Here is a 21293-nt window from a genome sequence, read left to right as displayed (position 1 = left end):
AAAAAAAAGCTGGGGTAACAATACTTATATCAGACATAATAGACTTTAAAACAAGAGACAAAGAAGGACCCAGTAATCCCACTACTGGATATTTATCCAAAGAACCCAAAACACCACTTCGAAGGGATGTGTGCATCCATATTTTCATTGCAACATTGTTTACAATGGTCAAGATGCTGAGGCAGCCTGGGTGTCTGTCGATAGAAGAATGGATAAAGAGGAGGTGGTACATGTATACAATAGAATATTGCTCAGCCAGGGAAGGGAATGGGCTCTTGACATCTGTGGCAGCATGGCACAATATGGCACAATACTCTAGACACAATATACTCCACTAAACAAAGTACTCTAGGAAATAGAGAGTATTATGCTTAGTGGAGTATATTAAACAGTGAAAGACAGATGCAATGTGATCTGGCTTATATGTGGACTCTAAAGATCAAAATAAACAAACAAACAAAACAGAAAGACACTTATACATACAGAGAACATTTTGATGTTTGCCAGATGGGAGGGAGATTGAGAGAGAGGGTAAAAAAGGGGAAGGGATTAAGAAGTACAAATTGGTTGTTACAAAGTAGTCATAGGGTAGTCATAGGATACAGTGTATAGCATAAGGAATATAGTCAATACTATTATAATAACTATGTATGATGTCACATGGGTGCTAGATTTGTTAGGGTGATTGTTGGGAGGGGGTTAGGGGACGGGGTGAAAAAGTTGAAGGGATTGAGAAGTACAAGTTGGTAGTTACAAAATAGTCACAGGGATGTAAAGTAAAGCATAGTGAATATAGTCAATAATATGGTAATAATTATGTATAGTGCCAGGGGGATCACTGCTTAAATTATACAAATATCTAACCACTATGCTGTACACCTGAAATTAACATAAAATAATATTGAATGTTAACTGTAATTGAAAAATTTTAAAAGGGGGGTGGGGGAAGGTGAAGGAAAATAAGAGGTTCAAATTTCCAGGTATAAAACAAATAAGTCATGGGGATGTAATGTACAGCACAGGGAATATAGGCAATAATAGTGTGATAGTGTGGTAGGTGTCACGTGGTTGCTGGACTTATGGTGATCACTTCTTTAGGTATATAAATGTTGAGCAACTATGGTGTACACCTGAAACTGGTATAACATTGTATGTTAGCTATATTTTTTAATGAAAATCTTTTTAAAAAATAACAGTAAAATACTGAATAAAGAAAGGTTAACTAGAGAAAAGTGGGGTGGGGTGGGTTTTGTAGTAATACCAATCAAAAAATCCTACATTAGGCAGTAAAGCCAAGAAAAAGATTTGGAGCCCATGAAGTAAGAAGGAGTTCTGAAACAGAATTAGGGCCAATGAACACTGCCAAAATACTTGAGGTTTGGAGATTAAAGAATCACATATGTGATTGAAGATGTAATCTTTAATCACCTATCAATTCTCAGGCTAAGAAGAGAACAATCATGGAAATTGTGACTTTTTAATGCCCAAAAGGATGCTCATGAAATAAATGTCTCCTGAAATGTCTTTTCTCTCTACCATGTATTTAGAAACAATAACTGATAAAAATTGGAAAATTTTCCAGATGTGGCAGGATCGCTTTGAAAACATTATACAGAGTATGATGATAGAAAACCCTTTTTCTTCACCATTTAATAGAAAGTGTTGTTATTAGTTTAAGTTGCTAAAATAAATGTCTTTCAAGGCTGTCAATGTTTAAATCAGAGTGTAAGATAATTAAAGCAAGACACAGCCAGAAAAAGGCATGATTATGGACAAACACTCAACATGCACAAAATGGTCTTTGAGAAAAAGAGCAAGTGAAACTTGTCCAAAAAAGATTTTTAAGAACTTTACAATGATATAAGTATCTTATTATTAAATAAGGGGGAAAAACTGTACAAATGATATCAACAAGCTTTGTCACTAAAAAATAATACAAGTAGAGTATACAGTTAAAGAATCACTAGAGTATATGGTTGAGTAAATGTGTCTACTCTTAGGACACCTATGAAGTTATAATGCTATCAAATAATGGAAAAGGCTAACACATGGAACACTCAACAGTCCACTCACCTTCTTCTCCACTAACCAATTCACCAAGTTGTTCATCAACACCTGAGCACACCTGGGAGATGATCTCATTCTGAATATCCACAATTGCATCAAAGTTGGCTACATTGAAAACATGGTTTAGTGAAGGTGTGGAGGCAATTTGTTTGAGTTCTTTTGCATCTGCAGCTTTAATGCCTTAAAAACAAAATAAAAAAGCAGATAATGAAAAGGGAAACATGCTAAATTGGGTAAGTTCTTTGTTTTCTCAGTCATTCACAAGTGAAGACAGTTTCAAATCCTTATTCAGTCATAAACCAGAATTGCTTTGCTTCATAACGAATGTACAACTGTTCAAATGACAGAAGCATTTTATAATTTCACATAAAGTGGCCAGCCAGAGAGGAAAACACATGGTTAGTAAAACAGAGTGAGCCCTCATCACAACTATGCCATCATTTGTCCCTGCTATCTGTAAAGATAATACTTTTTTCTTCCAGAGTCTTGAATGAGCTGGAGCCCTCTGAATTCTTCAAGGATTACATAATATAGGAAACACATAAAAAACACTTAATGATAATACAAGGAGAATCTTTATTAGAATCATTGGCCCAGCACTCTTAGAAAAGTAGAGGGCTGGCAAAGAACGTGAATACGACCTCATTTAATGCATTACTAAGGGAGTTTCATGAGACTAGAGAAGCTGAATTTTTACTCAAAGATGATTTGGCTTGATGCGACATGTAAATTGCAATAACACTTCTAATAGTGGCCTTCCCTGAGGACCCAACCCTTCATCTTCCTAAACGTTAAGTATTGAAAAGTCCTAAAATGAAAACAACCAAATCTGACCTACCCAAAGAGAAAACTTCAACTCCAATACCACGAAGCTCTCTCGCTGGAATTTCCACTTCATCCTGAGATTTGCCATCGGTAATAATAATTGCCACTTTAGGAAAACCAACCCTTGCTCCAGCAGATTCCGTGAAGGTATTCTTAATTAAGTAATCAACAGCATCCCCTGAAGAGAAAAGAAACAACTATATTCATTCACTCCACACTCCACAGTTTCGCCAAAGTCAAAGACTATGTGATTAATTTCAAAATTATTTAACATAGGATAATTGTGCAATGCTTAATTTCTTTCCCAAACAGGTATTTCATTTATTTAAAACAATAACAAAAGTTGTAAAACATACCTGTCATTGTGTTGCCACCTTTGTATGGGATTTTTTTAATTGCAGCAAGAAGCTCATCCCTCTGGAAGTACTGGTTTAAGTTAAATTCAGTCCTGGTGTCAGAGCTGTACTGAACGACTCCAACCCTTGTCTTCTCTTCCCCGACATCAAAAGCAGACACAAGAGCAGCAATAAAGTCTAAAATGTACTTGAAATTATTTCTTCCCACACTCCATGAGCCATCCACGAGGAACACTAAATCAGTCCAGGCACTGACAGAGCATTCTGAAATACATTTTTAAATGATGCATTATTAAATCTCCACCATTGAGGAATACAAATTAACACTGCAAACAGGTTGGCTCTTTAAATCATTTTGTTCATTAAAACATATTCATACTGTTCTTCACCCACAACAGGCATGAACAAAAGAATGTAAAATTGTATTAGAAGATTTTCAGTGCCTTCATGAAAACATATTTATGGAACTATGTCTTTAAATTGCCACATAAAACATTATGCAAGAAGAGATAGATGACCAAATCTTCAAGATCATGTGTCCCAAGTATTTATCCTATCAACCTATTTTTATAAACTACATTCTTACTCTTTTTCCGAGTAAAAATTATATAAAACATCTGGCAAGCATAAAAAAGAAATGTAAGCAAAGTGTTTTTATTCCTTGGTATTTAGCAGTAAATAAACACAAAACAATCACTGTACTGTTCAAGCAAATGCAGTTGAGTGGAAGAAATGAACAAATCTTTTAACATTCTCCTGCATTTTACAGTATAAGGTTGCACTGGATTAGTCTAGAAGGTTAATGAACTCTAACAGAAGTAAAAACAAGCATAAGTATGATGCAAAATAGCCAGAATATCTTGTTGTCCTAATTACCAATGTATTTATATTTGATAACTAAAACCTCCTTTTACGAAACAAAGAGGGGGAAAGACATTTTAATTCAAAAGTAAAAATAGACATGGTTTCCTTAAATTACTAAAATGCAATGACTCGCTTTTATAACTATATAATATTTTCCTTTCACTCTGTGTTTGGGGCAACAGGTTGGTTTTCATGAAAATCTGTATTCATAAAGCAACACTGAGTGTATTTTCTAAAGATGTTTTTGTCCTTGCAGTCAGTTAGTGGATAATAAAAGAAGTATTTGGCTAGGAAGAGGAGGAAAGGGTCCTGGAAAATTTTGCAAGCAAAATACAAGTTGCATGCCTAAATAATTTTGCACACTGTTTAATGGGCCAATTTAAGTCTATTGAAAAGTCAATATTTGGCATAATGCTTTGATCTAGAATAAATATTGATGGTTCAGGGAAAATGTTAGCATTATAACTGCATGCTATAAACTTCATTTCAGTTTATTAGACATCAGAAAGAATGAGAAACAGTGATCTGGAGAGAAAAATTCCAGATAAAGGAGACTTTGTGTTCATGATCTTTTTATTGTCATCCTGGGTCATAAATCTAACTTTTACAAGGTGGCAAAATTAGAAGCCCAAGAAACCCTTTAAGGGTCCATTCCACTAAATCAGACAATGCAGTATAAGACAAAAGGAGGCGAGAAACTGCAAAACGTAGACTAAATAAAATTGCTTTCATTTGATTACAAATGTATCAACATACCAGTGATGTCTTACAGAGAATGAAAAAGGCTACAACTGCCATCAACTAAGGCCATGTAAATATGCTAGATATGAGCATAACATATACACAGACCTGCAAATGTATTTTTATGATAATTGAATTGCTTAAAACACTATAAGAGCATCTCCCTGTGTCCCAGCGTTAGCTTTCTCCTATATCCCTACGCTACCACCTATTTCTATCAGTTTGTCTTTGAGGTATGAGTTAAATCCAGTGATGAGGTTTGTTTTTAACCAACTGTCAAAATACTGCATGAAAATGTGGACACACACAGATTCAAAACACTCCTAGTAAATAGAATATTTAGTAAATAAAGTGAAAAATTGGTTAGCATGTCAGAACACAGGTATTATAACTGCTAAGTCATACATTACAATTATATTGTCTATACTTCTTTTCGATAAAGCTTATAGGAAATAATGTGGGAATAAGATCAAACTATGTATATAATTAGAACATCTTCGTATTACATTTATGACTTCTACAAATCTAAGAAAAATATTAAAGGAATACTGACTTTGTATCTCTGGTTTTTCAGGTTTCTTCTCCCCTGGCTGTGTTGGACCACCTGTTTGAACTGAAGTCAAAACCTGATTACTACAAAAGGACATGAACCTTTACAAATACTTCCTTAAAAGAAAACAAATATATTGTCTTTCACCACTGTTTTCCAAATGCATCATCACAGAATACAGCCAAATAAGCATTTCCTTGCAAATAAATTCTTTTCAGTGAGATTTTACATACATTTCAAAAAGACATTAACATTGTTGCCTAGCAAAGTTTAATGTTTTTAATAGTTTTCATTCATAATATTCATGCTGCTTCCAGAGATCAGGGCTATAAATCAGGAATGAATTATTCACATCCACTAATAACTAGGATCATAAAAATGACTATTCTAAAAAGAACAGTTAATACTGATACAAACTAACCCTGCGTAATAACAGATTAAGTCTGAAGGTTGGAAGAATCATCTGCAAAAATAAAAAGAACAAAAGTACTTTATATGTGTGCTTACTTGTTAGTTGGCCTATAACTGGTACACTTTCTTCTACTTCATCATATGAAGTGATTGTCACCACATATTCTATTTCAGGTGTGAGGTCTGATAATAAAGTTTCAGTGGTACTAGCTGCAAGAGTAAATTCTTTAGTGGGCCCATCTGGAAATATGAAAAGGAAAATATGAGTGCAATAAAATATTTTGACATATAACATAATATAATGTAATTCCCAGATACAGTCAAAATCTAGGAACTTCAATATACATTATTTTTCAGAACGTCCACAAACATTGTTTTACTGTCCTTCAAAACCAAAACTCTGAAGTCTAAAAATTCAGTAAATGGACTGGCGATGCCTTTGCTTGTCACAATCACATTCAATAGTTGTTCGAGGACTCAAGGATCCTTCTAGATTAAAGATATGCCAGAAAGTACAGCAAAAGGAATATAGTCAAAAATATTGTAATAACTATGTATAGTGCCAGATGGGTACTAGACTAATCAGGAGGAATCATTTCTTAAATTACATAAATGTCTAACCACTAAGTTGTACACCTTAAATTAATATAAAATAATATTGAATGTCAACTCTAATTTTAAATAAATAAATAAATCAAATACCGGATTGTCAAACCAAAAATCTCTTATTGCTTTTAAAGACTTAATGGTAGGTCAAAAAAAATTTTTTGTTTTATAAATGAGACATAAAACAGAAAATGATTTAATTTAAAATTAGGTATTAAAGGAGAACAAAGAAAAAGAAAAGGGATGAAAAGCAGCTCCAGGAAAATAAACCCCATAGGCTACAATTACCTCTACTGGGAAACAATTGGTGCAGAAGCAATGCATCCTCCATACTCAGATGGGTGCACACTTTAATGGGTAACCATGCTCACTTAACTAGGTAGGAAACATTTCAAGGTACAATGGACAGAATGTTTACTTCTATATTAACAATTATATACTTCCTGGCAGATTGTGCTAAATCTCAAGTCAACCAGGAAACACAGTTGTTCCTAAGGACTAAGTGCCTGTTAAGATTTTTTTTTTAAGGAGGGCACAGCTCACAACGGCCAATGTGGGGATGAAACTGGCAACCTTGGTGTTATTAGCACCTCGGTCTAACAAACTGAGCTAACCAGCCATCCCCTGTTAAGATTTTAAATTATATTAAATTTTCATCAAAACATGAATAATCAAAAAGTTTACAGATATAATAGAACTCTGAGCAATGCTCTTGGTTTACATGTAGAGCATTGCACACCCACCCAGGGCCCCCATGGGACAGGACAGCAAGACACCAGAGTTCTGTTGGGTTGAATGGTCCCAGTGCCAGTTTAGGGAGTACATGAATGAGGAATTTCCAACACCTGGAAATGGAATGGACTTTTTTTCAATTGCTTTTCTGCTTTGGAATGTATGAATTACTTGACTGCAAATATATATGAAGAGAAAAGATTCAAAATTGAAAAAGTAAATTCTTGACCCCTTTTTAAGTTCTCGTATCATATTTAAAAATAGCTTCCCAATTCCCTGATAAATCAGCATTTAAAATCATTGGAATTTTTAAAGGCCATAAATATTTAAACACAGCTCTAATGATAAGTTATGTTAACATCATTCATCTCTACTATCAGCCTATTAAGACTTCTTCCTACCACTTGGCCAGTGTTAATAAAAATGGTTATTTTCCCATTTCATGTTAGAACTAAAAGTTAATCAACAGAGATTAGTTCTCCACACTTGGGCAACATCCTGAATACTAAAGACGACTCTTGAGAACAACCAAAACAAGTTTTTCAAAGACTCTTAGCTTGGGATCTACAGAATCCACGTAGCCAAAGTAAATTCTTGTCTTTCATCACGGTAGCACACCATTATCCCAGAACAATGTTTCCTGAGTACTGAAGTATGTAGAATACAGGGTAAGACATAACAACTTCATCACTTGACACTTTACATGTCAGAAATATTACGTAGTTCAAGAAGTAAGAAATCTATTTTATAAAATCAAAGATTACCAGCAATATTCTGATCAGGTAAAAAAAAAAGTCCATTTTTAAATAACAACAGCTTAGCATAACAAACCATGTTAATAAAGCTCAACACTAAAAATGTAACAGTGGGTACTAGGCTGGAAACCTGGAGACCTAACTCCACCAAATATCTGGTGACATTAACTAAGTCCCTCAGGTTTTCAAAATCTCAGTTTCCTCATAATGAAATGAAAGGAAGGGAGAAAAGTGGATTATACCATCTTTGAAGTTCCTAGAAACAAACTTACCCGTCGTAGGGTCCACTGTTATTCTGTAACCCACAATTGGATCCACTGATCTTGCCCATGACATATGAACAGTATTTTCATCTACAATTTTAAAATTCAAGTCTGAAGGTGGATCAACTGCAAAAAAGAGAATTGGTATCAGTCACATTTTCCAACATCAGGAAATGGTCAATTTTATTAATAAATAATATGTTGAGCAAAGCTTACTAAAATTGTCTTTGCATAAATTTGTTTCCAACAAATATAAAAAATATCTTGTTGGATAAGAATAAAACTAAAAGCTGACAAGATATGACAAAACATCAGAGAGTATACATATTACAGAAGACAGCACAAAACACTTTTGATTCTTGAGTTGCTAGGTCATCCAAGAATGGCCAGCAAAATCAAGCATAATAGAAACATATTTTGATACAAGTACATACAAGTACAATGAAATCACATGTAATAACCACATATGCAAACAATTCACATAGCAATTAAAAGAATTTCAATACATGCTGAGTGCATTTTGAATAAGCATGCCAAATCACAACCTGCTTACAACCATAGAAGTTCATTTAGAACATTAACATAATACTTTTTTTCCATAATGTGGAAAAGAACTAATGATGGTTTTGGTTCATTCTCTGCATTGAAGTTTTGCTACTAGTTTTTGTTTGATAAATCTCAATCTGTGGCAGAAATGAAAATGTATTTCAATGAAAAGGAAGAATCATGGGAAACTTAGCACTGTGGTAGTTTCACAAGGAAATATATACTTAATATATATTCATATTCATATAAACAAATACTCAAATAGTAATAAAGGTGTTAATAATTTAGAAATATGTGAACAGTAATAAAGAGATGTTTATCAAATGAATATTCTGCTTGTTTACACCAATTTGCTATATGTTTGCAAGGCGTAAACCAACACTGTTCTTTTCCTTTGCAGCAGGTATACTCCATACTAGAAATGGCATTTTAAATTAAAATGCCAGTATGGTCCTTTACAAAACAATGGTTAATTATGAAAAGACAACATCAATGTATATTTATGGACATTTATTTACAGAACTTAAAGAAAACAGTGAAGAAGGATCAGCGATCTGGAGACATGACTGCGCATAAAAACTTGGAGAAGTCAATGAAAGGAATAATCGAAAAGTACAGAAAGAGTTTACATACAAAACTGTACAGCATCATGCATGTGTCAATGAAATGTTGACTTGTTTTTAGTTTCCTACAATGAACAAAAGCCTCCATGTACAATAGTCATTACACAAAGACGTTTTAGAAATATTTTATAATGATATTCTCTCTGCAATGTTCATGCCTCATCATGCAGCATTGTACTGACTCACTGTCAGTGCATGGTCGGTGCATTAAAAATTATTACTCTGAAGCAGGTCAATAAAGTAAAACTTTCAGCCATACTCTTCTTAAGTGTCTAAGTCTGAAAGTATTCCTTGTGAGTCAGAATTTTCACATCTGTTTTGAGAGATTAATATCTCTTTGTCGATTTTCACAGAGGTCAATTGAAACACAGCAGTAGCTTTGAGACATGAGTCATAGAATTTAACTGGGGTTAGAGACTTATGTAATATTAATATGTTTTAATGGAAATAAAACAAACTAAGCAAACATTTGCTTTAATATTAATAAACTGCTGCTTACAACTATAGGAGATGGCTTTTTATTTTTTTATTGGATATACTAGTAATGTAATGAAGGTTATTTTCTTACTATCCATACACAGGCAGTGAGATTAGACTATTAATCTACATGCATAGTTGAATTATTCAACATTCGGCTGTCTGTACCCATATTGCAAGGTTTAGCTGTCATCATCACTTAGTGTAACAAGCATGCAACAAATGTTAATAGGACAATAAGTATTAAGAATATCATTATAAAATATTGTTCCAGTAGCAAATGGCTCAGGACAAATTTAATGCAAAGGCAGACACAACTGGCCTGAGCATGCTTTAAAAAAAAAAATCAGTACATGGAAAAACAGTACCACCAACCTTGTAAGGAAATTGACCTGAAGCAGCAGACATTAGGTTAAAACTGCTGAAAGGCAGCAGCGGCCCACCTTGTTGATTTCCAAATGACCAGGATTCCAGAAAAACTGAAAAATTGACTGTTGGGAAAAGTCTTTAACATTTCAGAGGATTGTAAGATGTTCATAGAAACTCAGATGTGGTACTTGGGAATCAAAAGAAGGAAAGAATGGCTGACCAGCATATGTACAACATAGAGCCCAGTCCACGTGTTTTTTTTTGCCACTTTCATCCATCACGTATAAAGACTTTGAGGATCATCATTCTATTTATACATTTTTTGTTTGTTTCATGAAAAAAGATAACAAAGTAGATATGAGTATGGAGCCCTGTTGACTTAAATCAATGCGAAATGTATTTTTATCAATTTTGAAAATCTTTTCTTTTACATAAAAGTAATTCACAACTGCCATTGTGTTGTCACAAACAGCATTTTATGTTCCCTAAATCACTTATAATTCTCTTTTTCTTCCCATAACAACCTAGCATAGTAGGCCGTATTATTCCAGTTTCACAGATCAGTCTGTGAAATTCAGAGGGGTTAACACAGCTAATAAGCAACAAAACTTTGATCCCATCGTCTGACTCAGTGCATGCAGTTTTCTGCCACAATCAGTTAAATGTAAAGAATAAGAAATATTTGAGTGAGAGATTAACTTTAGAAACCAATATTTTTACATAGTTGACTATTAATATCTGTATATGTTTCTCTACTCTATTAAAAAAAAAATTATGTGATGCTTCGTCAGTAACAAATATATGGCATTCAGATATCGCCCATTCAGAACCAGAATTTGGCATATTAATTTTATGCACTTGTTCAAGCAATTTTAAAACTAAAGTGTCTATTTTGATACATCATTTAAAAAACAATTTTTTTCATCATGGCACCCAAAAGAAAGGTAGGTCCAAGAATTTACCAACTATGCAGAGATAAATGGATGGATGGATGGATGGATGGATGGATGGATGGATGGATGGATGGACAGGTGAGAGGAGAATAGTCTAATAAGTTTGGGTTAGTATACAAAATATGTTAAAGGTAAATAAAAACTTAGAACATACTACTAAAATATCATCTTGATGAACCAGTAAGACCTTTAGTACAATCTTTGTGATAACAACACTGAAAAGGATAGCACCTTAATGGTAGAAAATTTCAGCAGTGTGCAAAGAGTGGTTTTACTATATCCAATAGGCATTGATTTAAATTCCATTCAAAGCTAGTATAAATGTAATGATCTTTGCCGTGATATATTCATTTCATTTGTGTTTGTGAGATACCAAAAATAACCAATTGAAAAGTTAATATTTCAGACAAGTAATGGATTATTTCTACACATTATAAAATGTGTTCTCTCATTAAACTGACTGGGTTGACCAGTTTTCAAGCAAGAAAGATGCACAGTATGGGCAAACTAGCACTAAATCAGAACTAGAAGACCTTGGTCTTAGCTGAGCCTTGTTGCTAAGTAACCACATTAGTTGACTGAATTGTTCAGCCTCTCTGCTCCTCATTTTCTCATGCGGAAAAGGAGAGAATTCAAATAAATGATCTGTAAATTCTCCTCTAGTCTGAAGTTTGACATAGGATTATAGAAATGTATGTTAATTAGCCTCTTAACCTAAAGACAAGATAATTAAAGCTTATGGCCTCAAATCACTGATGAATTGATAATATCCAGTTATGTATTGTATATTATAATTCTAGATCATATAGAGCACTGGCCAAGTGACAAGGTTAACAAAGTCTATGCTGTGGCTAAAAATTACAAATACTAAAGACAAAAAAAAATTATTTTCACCCTATTTCTATAGGACAAACTACTATAATATGAAAGATTAAGTTTCTTGTATAAGTAAGTAGAAGAAAAACAACAAGATAAAGGTGGTACCACTATAAAAAAGGAGAAATGCAAAAAGTGAATGCCAAGATGTTTTAAATAATATCAAAAAAATATATTGGCTTTTCAACATATAAAAAAATAAGTAAATAAGTAAATAGAAACTGGTTGGAAAACAATATGGATACAAGAGTACAAATATGAACTGCAAAAAGGAAAGAAAAGTAACTATGGCTACTTTAGAACTAAAACTAAAATGATATAGCAGGAAACAGCAGTACAAGCTAAAATTCTGAAATGCCTTCAAAAGAAATAGTTCAAAGAAATTCTGTTTCCAGCCCATTGTACCCAGAAAGGCCTTGGTCACAAATTTTGTTAGCGCTTCACAGGCTCCTGAGACCATTTAGTTGGTAGTTAACACCCAAGCTGTGCTATTGCCATCAGCCACATGTGGCTATCAAGTACTTGAACTGTGGCCAGTCCAAAATGAAATGTGCTGTGAGCATAAAAACCACACTGAGCTTCAAAGACTTAGTACAAAAAATGTAAAACATCTCACTAATAATTTTTATATTCACTACATACTGAAATGATAGTATTGTGATATTATTGGGTCATATTAGGATATATTATTAGGACATATTGGGTCAAGTAAAATATATTATAAAGATTAATTTCTACTGTTTTTCTTTCCTTTTTTAATGTGACAACCAGAAAATTTTAACTTACATTCGTGGCTTGCAATAGTGGCTCATAATATCTATATTTCTATTTGACAGTTCCGAACTAGAGAATAAGGCCAAAAAAGAAATCCTATTAACATATAATTATTAAATGCTGATGTAAGAGGATGAGAGACAATAAAAGACATAGCTTAAGAAAGCAAAAGAAAGAGCTATAATGTGGAAATAAATACAAATTAAAAAGATAAAATGTGTAAAATATGGAAATAACCAGTAACGTAGATAGTAAAATGTTCTTTTTAATTTTACTTTGCTAACCAGCCATGGTCCAATTCAGAATTGACTTTTTTCCACTTACATCATTTCCAATCTAATTCTTTTCTTAAGAATTCTCAAATCTTACTGATTTTCAAATAACTATTTTCTTAACAAGCAGTCAACAGGCCACTTCAGTGAACTATCTAAAAATATCTTCCGTTGGGCTTCCACAGCTCCTCAAATAAAATTCCTTCCTATCAACGACAGAGGAAGGAGCATTAAAGGCCACCTCATCTGAACATTCCTTCACACAGGCCACTCTGAAAAGTTTCTACATTCACAAAATATTAATCATATAAGAAGAGCCAGCAAGTTTCTGTCACTTTTCTAAACATGCCATACATTTTAGAGACTCTCTGCTTTTCCTAATCTTAATGTTTTGTACCCGCAATCTTGAAATAGAAAATCAAACACAATAGAAAGGTTTCGAAAATCTCGGTGTTGTCATGAAACAGCATTATTTTCCCACAACCTCTAAAAAAAGGTACTCATCCCTCCACCTTTCACCCCAACTTCCACAGGCATCCATCGCATGCAGAACTATTTCTTTTCTCCCTTAACTCCATAGGGGTATTTCTTTACTGGGGGAGGGGGGGGGAAGATGTCTGTTAGGGTATTACCCCATTTACCTTGCAGAACAATAAATCTAGTTTGTCGGGTCTCCAATGGGTTCACATATAGAAATGGCTTGTTTAGTAAATACTTAGAAATTAAGTCATTAAGTGCTCACAAGAAAAAGAAGTGACATTGAAAATCTAGCAAAAATCCTTCAATTTCCAGAGGGTGGGATGACATTGAGCCACTCTGCAGACGTTGCGGTCACAACTACCCATCTCCCAGCCCCTGACCTGCTCAGGGTTCAGGTCTGATGTTGGAGGCAAGGAAGGAAGGGAAGGTGATGCTGGGCTTGTCTGGCTGCTCCCTGCTTCCTGGGTTGGGATCTTTGGCCCATACCCAGCCTGTCTGCGCTGGGCTGGGCCTGGGCCACCGCGCCTCCGAGCCCCGCGAACCCAACAGAGACAGCGGCAACCCTGGGTCACGCGAACAAACCCGAGGTCCCGGATCTCTGCTTCGCCACCCATTCCCTGGGCGGTTTGGCTGCTACCTCATTTGTCTACACCGTCCGCCTGGCCGACTGAGCTTCCCACAAAACACACAGACGCGCAGAGCCAGCGCTGTTAGAGTCTTTTATTTCGTGCAGTCACCGAGGTCGCAGCCCCGAGCCAGATGGTTACCAGCCACACGAGCTAGCCCGCCAGCTCACCAGGACTCCTGAGTGTCACCCGGAGGTATCCTGTTCGTAGAGGTGCGAGTAGCCGTCGCCCCCTCTTGGACAGCTGGTCCTCTTGGAAGGCGGCAGCGTCGGTGGCAGTGTGGACAGCACACCGCAGAGACAAGCGCAAGGAGACCATACAGCACTGTACGCAATGAATTAAGCAGAAGATGAAAGAGCGCGACCTGAGAGCTGGGAAACGGACAAACCTCTGGAGAAGGGAGTGTTTCTCTACAGAAGAGAAACCTCCGGAGAAAACATGAAGTGCGGAGAAACAGAGCAAGCAATAGAGGCAAGGTTGATTTGGTGGGGGTTTTTGTTTGTTTGTTGTTTTTTTCCTACAATTCTGCGGTGTCACTGGAAGAGGGGGAAGGAAGAGCTTTTTACCTTCTGCCTCAATGAAAGACAGGAGCAGGGCCACGCCCAGGACGGCAAGCGCCGGGGAAAGCCTGGTCCGCATGTTGGGCCTCGGCCTCCGAGCTCACAGCCACATGAAGAGATCTGCGGAAGGAAGCAGTAACCGCATCAGAGCCGCGTCCAGGCAAGCCTGCAACCAGGTTAGAACTAAAGCCTGGTCGCGGACCAGGGCCCAACCAGATCTTCCTTGAAAACCACAGGGCCCAGCCCACATATAATGGGCCTATTGTGGGGCAGTGGAAGTCAAGTTCATCTATAGCAGTTTAACCATGGCACTAAGAGGGAGTTCAAGTTTAAAGAGGGTCCTGTTTTCCTGGAGGCTGATCCTGCTTAGTATCCAGGGTGAAGGCCTTACCAGGCCCTACATGACTTCATCCTGCCTGGGTGATGGCTAATTCAGAGGTCATTTTATCCCTGACTGGACTAAATGTCTCTTCCAGCTGGGGATTTTATTTGGCCGGCCACTTTTTCCTAGCTGCTGAATTCTTTCTGTAACTGTACTTTAGTGGTCTCAGGGTAATTTGGAAAAGTATAATAAACCTCTTTTATTCTCTTTTTTCTTCATTTTGTTCTGCCTACAAATATGCAGCTCTTTAGGTCTGAAATGGGTTATACAGAAATATGTAAGGCCCAACTGAAATCTGACCCTGAGGCTAGCTGTGTTGTCTTCACATCTGATAAATCCTTTACCCAAAGTGAGGGGAAAACAGCTCTAAAATATTTAATGAAAAAGGGACAAGCAATAGAAGAGACAAAACACTCTTGTCTGTTTCCCCAAGATATTTCTTATTAAAATTCTCAGTAACAATTCATCTTTTCATTTAATTGTCCATTTATCCCAGAAGATTGCAGGTTTGTGGCTCCATAAGAGAATATGTTCTATTCTCATTTTTCCTGACTCTGTATCTAGATTATTAATTCTAGACACAGCGTCTTATTCACTTTTTGCAGTTCCCAGCACATAGTAGGTTCTTAATCCACGTTGGCAAAAGGGAATCTTCTAAAATATTCTAAGGTCCAATCCAGAGACAAAAGCTGCTCGCAATGAACTGAACTGGGAAGCTGCCAGAGGTAAAACATAAAAAGAGAGTTGCTCTGGGGTACATAAATTGTTGTAAGGCAACAGACTAGGCCTCATGAAAAACGGAGTCGTTCTGGGGAATCCAAACATGAGCCAAAGGTTGAGCCCTCTTTGAGAAAATAACCTGACAAGCTCCAACCATGTCTTTCCAAATTATTGGCACAATGTATTAGGGCAGCTTTCCTCAGCCTAAGTGTAAATTGCATTTTAAATGTCTGATGAGCAGATGTGCCAAATTTGCCCGGAGCTCTTTTTTATGAAGCCAAGATTAAAATTTTGGCACTGCTTTGGAGATCCAAGGGGCTCTAGCAATTTCTTTCTTCCTAATTAACAACTATTTGACATTTCTAACCCTCTTCTATATCCGTGAAAAATAGAGGTTAGAGGGCCTATTGTTCCCATCATCCGGCCTTAACTTCGCTATAATAATTTCCAATTCTGTTGGCAGTCGTGCTCGCGAAAAGTTAAAGGCTGACAATCTACCCACCGAAAAGCTGTGTGCAGGTATTTTTTAAATCCTCCAGTCTCCACAAAAGCCTGAACAGTAGAAGCGCTTTTGTCTGGGTCTAGAGCGCCACCTATCGGTTTCCTGATTCAGCGGCAACAATGAATCATGTCGTGTCCGGGTATCTGAACATTGAATTAGTTCATCCAGTCAGCCAGGCATTCCATCCATATGTTTGTTTTGTTTGTTTGTTTTTAAGTTTTCTCTCCTTTTAGCCAAAACATTTATCTGAATGCTTAGCAACACTTCATTGAGCATTCTCAGACATAAATGTCTGAAAGCGGCCGCCCCTACGTGGCAGCGAGAATTCCCTCACTTCACCCTCATGAATGAAAATGAGTCAGTTGCGGGGGGGGGGGGGGGGGAGGCTAAGGGGGAAGTTGGATGGGAGTCTTAAGGGATTCGTCTCCTTCCGCCAGCTCTCCCCCTCACCACCCTTATGGAAGAGGCCAATTCCTTAACTTAAAGTTAAAAAGGGAAATGACTACCCTCCACCCCACGGGGTCCCTCTAGATCCTGCACTCGTCACCTACCTCCTCTCCTAACCATCCGCGGCCTTAGTATTAGTTGGCCAAGAGCGAGTTCAGCTCTCATTTCCTTTCCCGCTCCATCTCACCCCCCAGCATACCAGCATACTTTAGAAGGCCACATAGTGCGGGTTGAAGTGGGGGACGGGGGTCCCAGAAAGCCCCGAAATGGACACCGGAGGGTCCCTGAGGATGCTCGATTTGCAGTACTTCTGTTCCTTGGCTGCGGGTTTCGGTGCGGTAAATGAACCTGGCGCCCCCACTCTCTGATCCCTATGCTTTCTAGGATTTGGGATGGAAACTACCTAAGAGGTTCCACCGACCTCGATCAGGGCCTCGACTAGTGCACACGCGAAGAAGTCGAGAGAGGAAGCTTTCTCCAGAAGCTAGAGAAAGTCCGCCAGAATTGAATCCCCCAGAGCTCGATTAACCCGCCATCTCGGATGCTTTGTAAAGCAGAGGAACGAGCCAGAACACTCCACCAGGAATCTGTCTCGAGATGCCACACACACCCGCGCAGCCCAGACGAGCTGCAGAGCACTCAGCCGGCCCTCCAAAGAATTCCGCACCATGCGTCACAAAAATACCTTCCCTGCGCGGGCGCTGCACTACTGCACCACCCGCAAAGCTACAGTCGCGAGACAATGAAGGACCAGTGGCCACAAAACCGGGCGCATCCTTCACTGAAATCGACCGCATCTATAGATGAAATTCCCCTGCATACAGAAACATTGAACGGGATGATTTTACGCTCACACAGCCGCCTGCATCAGCTCTTAAGAAAAGCTACAGTTTAGTCTCCCTCAAAGATACAAATGAATCACAAAACTCCAGTACACCTGGCAAATCTCAGACACATCTCCACACTTACAAGTCCAAACGGTCCTCGCCCGGGATCCTTAATTGCTTAGGGCGGAGCAAGGAAGCGGCTAGAAGCAAGTTTCCCTAGTGGTCTTTGGGAGGGATGGGGTGAAGTAAAGGGTCTAGAAGCCGGACGGACCTGAGGCGGCTGTGATCCAGGTAGCGGCGGCGGCTGCGGCTTCCCGGCGTAGTAGAAGCTGGCGCTCTGTGCGACCCCGGCACGTCCCGGCAATTGGCGCTGCGCTCCAGGAGCACCTGGCAGTTGCCGGGAGATGGGCTGCAGCAGGGCCACCGGAGAGGAGAAGGAGGAGAAAAAGATGGATCCCAGGACGAGAGGCAAGAGCAGCCCAACGGATGGAGACGGCCGGGGACCGCAGCTGCCAGCGCGCGGACGCGTCTGGGGCGGCTCGCCTTAGTCGAGTGGGAAGAGGCTCCGTGCCCCGGGCTACTTAATAGAGGGCTGTTCCCAGCTCTCAGTTTACTCGGTTACGAAACGCCTGAGAAGGTGGACGGCTGCCACGGGGTGATGTATGCTCCTCCGGCGGTGAAGGAGGTCTACTTTTGGGAACGTGTGCATACTTCGAACATTCCTTCGGCGTGAGGTGGCGATCGCGGTAGTAGAGCCCCGCCGGAGAGCGGGGGAGGGGTACAGGGAAGGGGGGCGGAGGAAGCCAGGAGGGGGACAGCCGCAGCCGAGTACGCTGCCAAGGGAAGCCGTGCACTCCTCCGCTTGGGGCGTGCTAGGGAGCTCGGGTTTCCCTATTCGTGTGATTTTCTTTAATGAATTTATTTTTCTAAATTAAGAACAATAGGAGGAAGGAAAGCGACTCTCATTTTCAAAACTGCAAAAGTGTGACCGAACCCACCCCATCCTAGCCCCCCATCCCTCATCATCACCACCTACACCTTCCTCCCCCTTCGTCCTGGGTGCACTTAAAACCGATTTACAGGGTTTCCATTAACTAACTGTCTGTGCACGCGGCGCGCCTTCTGTCTTTTTCAATCTCCGAGCGACGATTGGAAACCCGGACAGCCATCCGCTCGGGGCTCAGAGGTGGGATGGCTTTCCCAGTCCTGTCTCTCTCCCCTGATGTTTCGGGACCGAACTGGGAGGCTTAGTTTGAGCCAAATGAGATGGTGGCGAACGCTGTGAAACCTAGGGATCCTAACACGAAGCGCTCAGGAACAAGTTCCATCCACTGTAGACATTTCTCACCCCGGCCAGAGCAAACCCTGGCCCCGAGTGGAGGGTTCGGACAAAAGCTCTGCCCTTGAAGCCCCGTGGGGTCAAGGCAACGAAGGGTTTAAGTTTTCCCCCCCGCTGCTGGGGAGCTGGAGGCCAAATCTGGGGCTGACATTCTGCCAGCATCATCTCTCTTTGCCGCCGCCTCCCCCCTCCGCTCTACCCTTGGCCGAGAGCTGGAAGCCTGGCAATCAGGGTTGCCAAATTGTACTAGACGCACGGGAGGAAGTGCGAGGTACACTGTGGCATCAGAAAAGCGCTTCAGGAAAGGTTCAGATTACACACGTCTGTGCGCTCAGCACAAGCCCTGCGCCTTTTGGCCTCTTGGAGCCCAGGGGTTACCCCTGCAAGATTAATCCACCGGGGATGGAGGAGGTGGCGCCGAGGGGAACGCGGGAGCGTTCACTGGAATTAATCTCCTGCAATAAAGTGGAGGTCTTGCCGCCAAAGTAAACCTCTCTTCTCTATTTGATCTGACGTCTGCTAACTTTGCCTTCCCTCCACCAAGAGTGATAGCCTCCTAACTTGCTTTTAGCATAACAAGAACTTGCAGAGCAGCTGCCTCCAGCTAAAGCCAGAGAGAAGACTGGAATGGAGAGAAATGGAACAAGCCACCTTTGCACATTCCCCGAGTACACACTGCCCACTCGAAGTCTAGCTGGGCAGCTCGCACAAAGAGCCCACACATACACAGTGCACAGGCTTTTTCCTCTTCAAACTCTCACAAACGGGTGTCTGGCACAAACTCAGCGTGCGAACGCGTCCTGGGCGTGAATAACCCGCGGTGCACAACGCAGTGCGGTCATCACCGCAGTGCGAGTGAGCCGCTACCCCAGACTGTAGAGAGACAGCCTCCGCACCCCCACTCTCCTCCCCTCTCACAGAGGCACGTGAGCGGGTGGCAGCCTCAAGAACAGAGAAGTCCAGGCAGTAGCCCTCCGGGCACCCAGTACAATATGTGCCACACCCGCGGACGCTCTGGCAGGCACCGCGGCCTGAAACGGCCCTGTCTGGAAAAGGACAACTGCTGCCTTGCACGCCAGCCCAGGCTAGCTGGGATTTACATTTCGCCCGTGTGGGGTGTGAGAGTGTGGGGGAGGGGGGGGAAGCGGGTGGTGTACGCGTGTGCGCGCCGCTTTTTCTTTATGCATATTTTTTATTATTTAATTTCTGATGGCAGTGTTGTTGACTCGGAAGCACTGTAACTCTGGATGTTGGTATTCTTGGTTTAAAAAGAATTCTCTGCTGTTTATTTGGCTGAGAGCTGCAAATGCATCTTTCAGCCCGGACTGGAGCAGCCGAGCGCGGTGGCAGGCTTCCTGGTCCTGAGGCTGGAGGCCGCAGACTGGGTGGAAGAGGCGTCTGCCCTCCCCACCTATCCCCAACCCACCCTAATCCCAACACACACACCCCCAACACCCACCCCGGGCCCCGAAACCACGTGCTTTGCGCTTCTCTGCAACCCAGAGCCGAGCGTGCTGGGGACCCGCGTGGCCATCCTCTCTTGCTCACGGCATTCACGCTCGCATACTTAGATTGAATGTATTTGAAAATAGTCGCTGCAAAGGAATGTAAGTAATATAAACCACTGGCCACCAGTGTCCCTCAGAAAAAGGATCCCTACACAGAACTTCCAAAGTAGGATGAGAGGAGAAGGAAAGAGGGGACACCCAGATAGGGGAGTACACAGACGCATATCCACAAGCTAATCCAAGCACATCCATTCCCAGGAGACACAAGTGCAACTCAAAAGTATTCAAAGGGGTGCCTCGGGGGGCCTCTCGGCGTGACGTCTGCATTGTTCGTCCTCCTGAGCCCTTAACGCTAAACACCTAGTTCCATAAACGAACAAACCGGTAGAAAACGTGTAAGCCCTCTTCTAACCTGCGCCCTTCAGTAGTGCGTCCAGTTCTTAATACCCCTTGGAATCCTTTAATGTTTGCACCAAATAAATGGTGTTTATCGACTGAGGCAGAGTTGGTTGAATTTATTCAGCTTGACTGATTTTTGTGTCTTTTATTACTCAGGTTATATCCCAGGACCTCCCTCTCCACTCTCTCCAGCTACTACTCCCACCTCTTCTCCCTCCGACTCCTGGGTTCCTGGCGGTTCCAGAGCTTCAGATTTCTTGTCCCACAGCGCAGCCTAGTGGTCAGCGTGAGCCCTGACATCCGGGGTCAAAATTATAGACGTAGAGCCTAGAAGTTAACAGTTTTAGGTTAAGTTTTTGAAAAGTGTGTCATTCATTTATCTGATTTCCAGGACTGCCTGAGAGGTGTCAGAATGGAAGAACAAGTGGGGCGGTGGCATCAAC

At 40.1% G+C, this 21293-nt stretch overlaps 1 protein-coding gene across 3 annotated transcripts in view; it reads right to left on the bottom strand.

Moving 5' to 3' along the window:
- Window positions 1-18344, bottom strand: part of COL12A1 (collagen type XII alpha 1 chain) — a 113465-nt gene extending 95121 nt beyond the window's left edge. For 2 of the 3 annotated variants that reach the window (XM_088795601.1, XM_088795600.1), the window contains exons 1-8: window positions 17876-18344; window positions 14733-14846; window positions 8180-8296; window positions 5911-6054; window positions 5407-5466; window positions 3249-3512; window positions 2906-3070; window positions 2074-2247 (exon numbers count right to left, since the gene is read on the bottom strand). In XM_088795601.1, the coding sequence (XP_088651727.1) occupies window positions 2074-2247; window positions 2906-3070; window positions 3249-3512; window positions 5407-5466; window positions 5911-6054; window positions 8180-8296; window positions 14733-14805 (997 nt within the window). In that variant the 5' untranslated portion in view covers window positions 14806-14846; window positions 17876-18344. The remainder of the gene's footprint in view (window positions 1-2073; window positions 2248-2905; window positions 3071-3248; window positions 3513-5406; window positions 5467-5910; window positions 6055-8179; window positions 8297-14732; window positions 14847-17875) is intronic. The other variant, XM_088795602.1, reaches the window with a different exon arrangement.
- Window positions 18345-21293: the final 2949 nt, after the last annotated feature.

This window comes from Rhinolophus sinicus, chromosome 2 (assembly GCF_057876585.1).
Source record: "Rhinolophus sinicus isolate RSI-liver-muscle chromosome 2, RSI-T2T, whole genome shotgun sequence".
Taxonomy (NCBI): Eukaryota; Metazoa; Chordata; class Mammalia; order Chiroptera; family Rhinolophidae; genus Rhinolophus; species Rhinolophus sinicus.
The sequence above is the reverse complement of the archived record's forward strand: the minus strand, read 5'-3'. Positions and strand labels throughout refer to the sequence as shown.